At 40.7% G+C, this 8,654-nt stretch overlaps 1 protein-coding gene across 1 annotated transcript; it reads left to right on the forward strand.

The window, feature by feature from the left end:
• The first annotated feature begins 6,194 nt into the window (after window positions 1–6,194).
• On the forward strand, window positions 6,195–6,638 carry LOC145006845 (putative mitochondrial protein AtMg00820). The gene has a single exon (XM_078965881.1). It carries the CDS (start codon window positions 6,195–6,197, stop codon window positions 6,636–6,638), a length of 444 nt encoding a protein of 147 aa, XP_078822007.1.
• The last annotated feature ends 2,016 nt before the right edge of the window (window positions 6,639–8,654 follow it).

Here is an 8,654-nt window from a genome sequence, read left to right on the forward strand (position 1 = left end):
TATTATAGTATCGGTGGAGCGTGTGTGGTTTACCGGCACATCGATTGAGTGATAAACTTTAAGGGTACCAAGTGATTTACATGGTTACTTCACACCTCGTTTTGTGATCCTCGGTATCCCAGTCACAAAACTTGGAGGGCACTCTCGAGATTGAAACATGCCTTTGAAAAGTTCATTGAATCTCAAAGAATCTAGGAATTTCTAAAAACCAATAAAACCTAATATATAATATTTCGGTTTTCGTGGTGGAAATTGGTGAATCGTCATTCACCTACCTTTCAAATATGGTATAGCTTAGATTACGGCATACCTCTTCTAAGTTATATTATATTGTGATTGGATCCTAGCCTTAATATTACATTTGGGTGTTTTATTAAGGACTCTCTTAAATCTATACTAAACTTGTTCTCCTCTATCAGATGTCTTCAAATAATGCTTCTGGCTCGAATCCTAATGGCTCCTTTACTCTTATGAGTTTGTGTAGGAAAGTCACCTTTGATGGATCCAACTTCAATGAATGGATCAGAAACATCAGGATGATTACCCGCTACGAGGACAAAGAATATGTCCTTGACAAGGAGCTTAAGGAAATTGATGAGTCCACTGCAACTCCACAGGAGATCGCTGACTTTCATACTCATGAAAGAGATGCAACCAAGGTGGCTTGCATCATGTTGGCCACAATGACAGCTGAACTCCAAAAGTCTTATGAGGATTTTTACCCTTATGAAATGCACCAAGATTTGATGGAAAGATACCATCAAAGTGCACGACAAGAGAGGTACGAAATCATCTGCTCCATGATAACAACCATGATGAAGGACGGAGATTCCGTCATGAGCCACATGCAGAAAATGCAAAGGTATGTGGATCGTTTGCTGAAGCTTAATGTGAACTTCCCTGAGGAGCTTGCAATAGATATCATTTTGCACTCCTTACCATCGTGCTATGATCAATTCCGCATGACATATCACATGAATAAGGAAGAGGTCACCCTCAGCAAACTTCAGGGACTTCTCAAGACCGTAGAAACAGGTCTTAAGGGGAAGTCGGTTGCAATCACTCCTACTCCTAACTCAACTCCAGTTTTGGCAATCGGGAAAAGTCGAGGGAGGAAGAGAAAGAGATCTTCGAAGGGTACCAAGGCTCGGACCCTTGATGGCTCTTCTTCAAGTGGAACCAAGAAAGGTTTCATTACTCCTTCTTCTGACCCAAAAGAGGCTGAATGCTTCTATTGCCATGAAAAAGCTCATTGGAAGCGGAACTGCCCAAAGTACCAGCAGGATGTGAAGGATGGGAAAGTGAAACCCAACCATGCAGGTATTTACATTATCATTTCTAATAACTCACCCCATTCGAAATATTGGGTCCTTGATACCGGTTGTGGTATTCATATTTGTTGTGACTTGCAGGGACTAAGAAGAAGTGAGGATGTGGAGCAAGGAAGAATAAACTTGATCATGGGGAACAGGAAAGCTTCACCTGTCACCAAGATTGGAGTCTATACTTTATCGCTAAGTAGTGGGTTTAGTTTAGATTTGAATAAGTGTTGTTACTCTCCAGGAATGGCAAGAAATATTATTTCCTTTCATGCTTTGTACAAAGAAGGGTTTAGCTTTTCGTTTAATAATGAAGTTGGTTCTATTGATGCTTTCTTTAATAATGTTCTTTATTTTAAAGCATTACCTTGTGATGGTGTGTATGAAGCTGTGTCTGTTGTAGATAACTTAGGAAATAATGTTTTGTGTATTGATTCTACTAATAATAATAACTTGGGTAAAGCATCATTATGGCATTGTCGTCTTGGACATATAAGCAAGAAATGCATAGGCCAACTCCAAAAGGATGGAGTCTTGGAGTCATTTGACCTAAAGTCAGATGATAGTTGCGAATCATGCTTACTTGGAAAAATGACAAAGTCACCCTTCACAGGCTCTTGTGAAAGGGGTGAAGGTTTGTTGGACCTTATACACATGGATGTGTGTGGGCCATTCAAACATGCCACAAGGGATGCTAATCGTTATTATTTGACTTTTACTGATGATTACAGTAGATATGGATATGTCTACTTAATCAAGCATAAGTCAGAGACTTTCGAGAAGTTTAAGGAATTTAAACAGGAAGTCGAGAATCAATTGGGCAGGAACATTAAGATGCTTCGATCCGATCGGGGTGGTGAGTATCTTAGTTCAGAGTTCCTCGACTATCTAAGGGAATGTGGGATTGTCTCACAATTGACACCTCCCAGGACACCACAGTTGAATGGTGTGGCTGAGAGGCGTAATCGAACCTTGTTGGACATGGTTCGTTCCATGATGAGTCGAGCTTCGCTACCAATCTCATTCTGGGGGTATGCCTTAGAGACTGCCGCCCATATCCTTAATCTAGTCCCTACAAAGAAAGTTGCCAAAACTCCTCACGAGATGTGGACTGGTAAAGTACCTAAACTAGACCACATCAAGATTTGGGGTTGCGAGGCTTTCGTGAGACGCGAGACTCATGATAAGCTCGAACCCCGAAGCGAGAGGTGTATTTTCATCGGCTACCCACAACAATCCTTTGGTTACCTCTTCTACAGACCTAGTGACAATGTGGTCTTTGTAGCAAGAAGAGGAGTCTTTCGAGAAAGAGAGTTTATAAGCCAAGGAGACAGTGGGAGGCAAATTGATCTTGAAGAAATTCAAGAGTCAAGTGGTGAAGGAACTTCAAACTCTAGCCCTCAACTTGAGGAGGAAACTCCTGTTGAGCCAATTGACGAATCTGTACCTCTGAGGCGTTCCACGCGAGTTAGGAGTTCACCTGAGCATTACTATGGATTCCATATTACTGCAGAAGGTGAGACACTTATTAGTGATGGAACACTAGTAAGTCAAGATGACCCTAACAGCTACGAGGAAGCAATGGCAGGCCCCGAATCTGCTAAATGGAAAGAGGCTATGGATAGCGAGATACAATCCATGTATGACAATCAAGTTTGGAACTTGGTTGAGAATGTACCAGGTCGAAAGACTGTAGGGTCCAAATGGGTCTTCAAGAAGAAGACCGACATGGATGGTAAAGTACACACTTATAAGGCTAGACTGGTTGCAAAGGGCTTCTCTCAAATTCCTGGAGTGGATTATGATGAGACCTTTTCTCCGGTAGCCAAGATTAAGTCTATTCGGGTTCTGTTAGCCATAGCCGCATTTCATGACTATGAAATTTGGCAAATGGATGTCAAAAAACCGCTTTCCTTAATGGAAAGTTGGCTGAAGATGTTTACATGAGTCAGCCAGAGGGTTTTGTCAGCAACGAGTACCCCAATAAAGTATGTAAGCTTGAGAAATCCATTTATGGGTTAAAGCAAGCACCTCGCAGATGGAATCTTTGCTTTGATGAAAAGGTCAAGGAATTTGGATTTTCTAGGAGTGAAGATGAATCTTGTGTGTATGTCAAGGCTAGTGGGAGTATAGTTAGCTTTTTGGTATTGTATGTGGATGACATACTACTCATAGGAAACGACATTCCAACCCTGCAGGAAGTAAAGTCCTGGCTTGGAAAGTGTTTCGCTATGAAGGACCTTGGTGAAGCTGCCTATATTTTGGGGATAAGGATCTTGAGAGATCGGAGTAAAAGATTAATTGGACTTAGTCAAAGTACCTACTTGGATAAGGTGCTGAAGAGATTCAGCATGCAAGACTCCAAGAAAGGAGAGTTGCCCATCCAGAGTAACGCCAAACTGAGTAAGACACAAAGCCCTAGCACTGAGGCTGAGATAGCACAAATGAGTCGAGTACCTTATGCTTCGGCTGTAGGATCGATCATGTATGCTATGACGTGTACTCGACCTGATGTAGCTTTTGCCCTGAGCATGGTTAGCAGGTTTCAGGGGAACCCTGGCAAGGCACACTGGACTGCGGTAAAGAATATTCTCAAGTACCTACGAAGGACTAAGGACTGGGTCCTTACCCTCGGTGGGAGTGATGACTTGAGAGTTGTAGGGTATAGTGATGCTAGCTTCCAGAATGATAGGGATAACTTCCGCTCTCAGTCGGGCTGGGTCTTTACTCTACATGGAGGAGCAATTTCTTGGAAGAGTTCCAAGCAAGAGACAGTGGTAGATTCTACTTGTGAATCAGAGTATATTGCAGCTAGCGAGGCGGCAAAGGAGGCGTTATGGCTGAGGAACTTCATTGGAGACCTTGGAGTTGTACCAGCTATTAAAGAGCCAATGGAAATTTTCTGTGATAGTGAAAGTGTTGTTGCCTTAGCCAAGGAACCAAGGGATCACGGGAGATCCAGACACATCGACAGAAAATACCATTTCATCAGACATCGGATCGAAGAAGGACTCCTCGTGGCAAAGAGGGTATCATCAGATGAGAATCCGGCAGATCCCCTCACGAAGGGACTGACTCGGGTTAAGCATCTCCAGCATGCTCGGAGCATAGGGCTGAAGGATGATATTAGATTTAGTAGTTAGATAACCTCGAAATTTGTAAAGTGTAATTGACATTTGATGATGAATAAAAGTGTTTTATTTATGAGTAAAGTGTTTCTATCTCTTGTCGATCATTTACTATATTTCTTTTGCATGTTTTGACTTCCAGAATAATTTTGTTTGGTATAACATATTATTCAAACCTCCACAGTCGGTCATATGTCGGAAGTAGATATGAATCAAGACTGTCATGTTTGGTTGTAGAGGTCTTGGACAAGGCTACAACAATCATGAGTGCTCATAAGTTCTGAGCATTGGACTCAACCCACACTCACTGGAATCACTTCATGGAATTCTATCTCGAGTGATCGTGAGACGGTAATATCATATAAGTCTTTAAACCTAGAGATATGATTTGTTACTTACAAGTTGGTTATGCATTGATTGTACGAAAAATGCATTGGTAACTCGATGTTATAAATCGCGCTCTTGTGTGTAATTCAATGAGTAGTAGAACAAACATATGAGTCGAAGTTTATCTGTTCCTTCTTGGATTAGAAGCTGATATCTGAGCCCCTCGATGATTTTGTTTTGACCTATGTACCGGGCCCGGTCAGAACTAAATTGATGTGTTCAATGAAGTTCTTTGTCAAACAAATCGGAAATCGGGAAACAAACTGTTGGACAATAAGTAAGACATTGTTCCGTGTATTTGTCCGACTGATATCTAGAATAGAGGATTATATGATCACTTATCTTAAATGGCGTACCATCATCTTCTCAGTTCCGAGAAACCTTGTAAAGAGCTACGATTGCCGATCGGTTCCTGAAGTCATACTTGCAGTAATAGTTATTAGACTTATCCAAGTGGGAGACTGTTGGATAAGGTGTCTAAGTCCATAACTATTTCTGGTATGTACTTGACCCGACCCGGCATGGTCCATTTGGGTTGCATGGCACCGTGCAATTGGATAGACTAAATGAGAGAAATAACACTTGGAGATTATTAATATATTATAAGTTCTAATATATTAATAATATTATCTGATTAGTTTGATCAAGAATTAATTTAGAATTAATTATGTGATCAAAAGATAACTAATTAAATATATGGGTTGATTATGTAAATCATCCATATCTTGTATAGTGGGCTAAAAGGCTCCATGGACTATCAAGTTGGGTTCCACCCATAGGATGCTCCATGGATGTTCCATGGGAGTTACAAACCCATGGGTCATGGAAATGAAGAGTCATGACACATTAGGGTTTAACCCTAGATGTGTCAACACTATATAAGAAACATGTTCTCCACCTAAAATTGGGCTACACTAAGAAACAAGAGGGCTTGGCCGATTTTGAGAAGTGTGTGTTCTCTCATAAGTTCTTCCAAGAGCATTTGGTGTTGTGTGAAGCATTTGAGGCATCACACTTGGGGTGCTAGGCTCACAAGGTTTCAAGGAACACAAACAACAACAAGGTAAGTTATTCTATCTATACTTTAAGTTAAAATTGTTCCCCATGTATGCTAGATAGGAATATAACCTTGGAATTCAACTTTGCATGATAATTAGACAAACATAGATCCAAGGTTATTAGGGTTGCATGTACACTTAGGAAGTGTTAGAATGCTCAAAACCCATCACTTATAATCAAAACTATCCTCCGCTAACCAAATGGACCAGTAATATCCAAAAACCCAAGTAATCGGAGAAGCCTCTTCAGGTTTCTTACGATAGCCCAATAACAGGCGAATCAAACTGCATTATTTTCCAAAATGGAATTTTCCATGTTCAATTCATTTATCTCCAAGATTGAGCCTAAAGATGTTAAGATTGCTCTTGATCATTCTGATTGGGTGCAAGAAATGCAAGATGAGCTTAATAAGTTTGAACGAAACAAGGTTCCGAGGCTAATTCCAACTCTGAAGGATGCTTCCGTCATTGGTCTTAAATGGGTGTTTAGAAATAAGCTCGACAAAGAGGGCAATGTGATAAGACACAAGGTGCGGTTAGTCACTAAAGGGTATTGCCAAGAAGAAGGGATTGACTACGAGGAAACATTCGCTCCAATAGCAAGGCTGGAGTCAGTTCGCATCTTTCTGACATATGCAGCACATAAGAACTTTGAAGTCTATCAAATGAATGTTAAGTGTGCCTTTTTGAATGGGGAATTAGAAGAAACAGTGTATGTGGAACAACCACCTGGATTTGTGAACTAAAAATATCTGAACCACTGTTACATTCTTGATAAAGCAGTCTATGGTCTGAAGCAAGCTCCAAGAGCCTGGTATGAAACTCTTTCTATATTTCTAAAACAATCTAAATTTATACAAGGCTCGGTCGACCGAACCTTCTTTTGCAAGAAAGATGGTGACCATTTCATGATTGTCCAAATTTACATTGATGACATCATTTTTGGATTTACTAATCCTAAATTAATTGTTGAGTTCTGAAAGTTGATGGAAACTAAGTTTGAGATGAGCTCAATAGATCCGATTAACTTTTTCCTTGGTTTGAATATTAGACAGAGTCAAGAAGGAATCTTTATCAGTCAGGAGGCTTATACGAAGACCATACTTGTAAAGTTTGGAATGGTGGGAGATTCGAAGGTGAAGGTTCCATTGGCATTCAGAACGAAGTTAACACCGTCTTTGGACAAACCAGTTGCAGATATGACACTTTATCGTCAAATGATAGGGCCATTGATGTATTTAACAGCTAGTCATCCATACATTAAGTTCTTTGTTTGCTATTGTGCTAGGTTTAAAGCCAATCCTCAAGAACCCCACGTGACCACTGTGAAGAACATCTTCAGGTGTGACATCCCCAATTTCACGGCCAGAAAAGACCGATTTCGTTTATGCTTTTATCATAAATCAGAGTAATCTTTCAAAGAAAAGTGTTGCGGAATTTGTTCCCAAAACAAAATATGATAAAGATTTATCAAAGCATTTCTTAAAGCAATATATTTATATTATATTACCGAACTCGGGATGTCAACATCGATACTAATCAAAACCATAATCCAAAAGTAACGTAGGCCACAAAACAAAATTGGCCACAAAAACAATATAGGCCTTACACCATTCTATAAATTTTCTACTGGCCTATAAATCCATAATCTCTCGTCAGATCATCAGAACCATAAACCAAACAAACCCGATTACCCATTCCCGTTATCCTCACATTACGTCCCTAAAGCATCTAATAAAAGGGACCTAGCCTAAGGATCATCATCGGGGTAGACGCTACTGCTGACATAAGGCAACCATGAGGGGGTTGGAGTGCACCGGAGAACACATCATTCACAAACACCTACAGATTGCAAGCCTGCTAGCGTTCCACTAGATCGTCTAGAAAGTTTATGGTCGTCATCTATACTCCGCAAGATGACTGGATCATCTTCAACACCGAGGCCTCTCATCATTTTATCACACATCAACTATTTCATCTACCCATGGTTTACCCAACATATTTATAGATATAAAATACATATACATTTCAGATCTGAAAAACGAATTATAAATCTTTCATCCAGCATACATCTCAGGTAAACAGATAACATATATATACACATAGTAACCAATTTATACTTCATATCTATGAGTAATATGAAAGTGACTATATACTCAGTTGATAAGGTGGTAATTCAGACAACACTTCGCTTCTTAAAATGATATTCTTTGATGAAACCGGGAGGTTCGCTTGAAAACCGGGCTCTGCGGGGGCAGAGTTTCTTAACCGAAAAACTCTTTTTCTCGGAGCCTTCGGGCGCTCTGGGGCTTTCTTCTAGTGCTAGGGAGGTTTCCTAGGCTTCACAGTGGTTTAGGGTGGCTAGAGAGAGAGAGAGAGAGAAAGAGAGAGAGTAGAGAGAGAAAGAAAGGTGTAAATGAGTGAGAAAATCAGTTGACCTCGCACCCCCTTTTATAGGGTCGAAGCTTCGCAGTATGTTAGGCGTACTTCGGATTTACGTGGGGGCGTAGTGGACACACGTCGGATCTTCAGTGGTGCATCGTGGCTAATTTTGGATAGTATAAGAAAAGGAGATCACACAACTTGTTGCCTTCGTACGAAGGGCGTACTTCGGTACGCAGGGCGTCCCCTCGCATGCGGGGGGTTCTCTTCGGATAACCTTGAAATATGTGCCTCTTACTTCAAAAACTCATAAGTTTCGCATACGAGCTCTGATTTCAACGTTCTTTATATCCATGCATAGGTGAGACCATACTCTGCAA

The sequence above is a fragment of the Lactuca saligna genome, chromosome 7, assembly GCF_052625555.1.
Source record: "Lactuca saligna cultivar CGN05327 chromosome 7, ASM5262555v1, whole genome shotgun sequence".
NCBI classification, from domain to species: Eukaryota; Viridiplantae; Streptophyta; class Magnoliopsida; order Asterales; family Asteraceae; genus Lactuca; species Lactuca saligna.

What these genes read in the sequence shown, in the direction of transcription:
- LOC145006845 (XM_078965881.1), top strand. Translation starts at nt 6,195, where the DNA reads ATGGAATTTTCCATGTTCAATTCATTTATCTCCAAGATTGAGCCTAAA.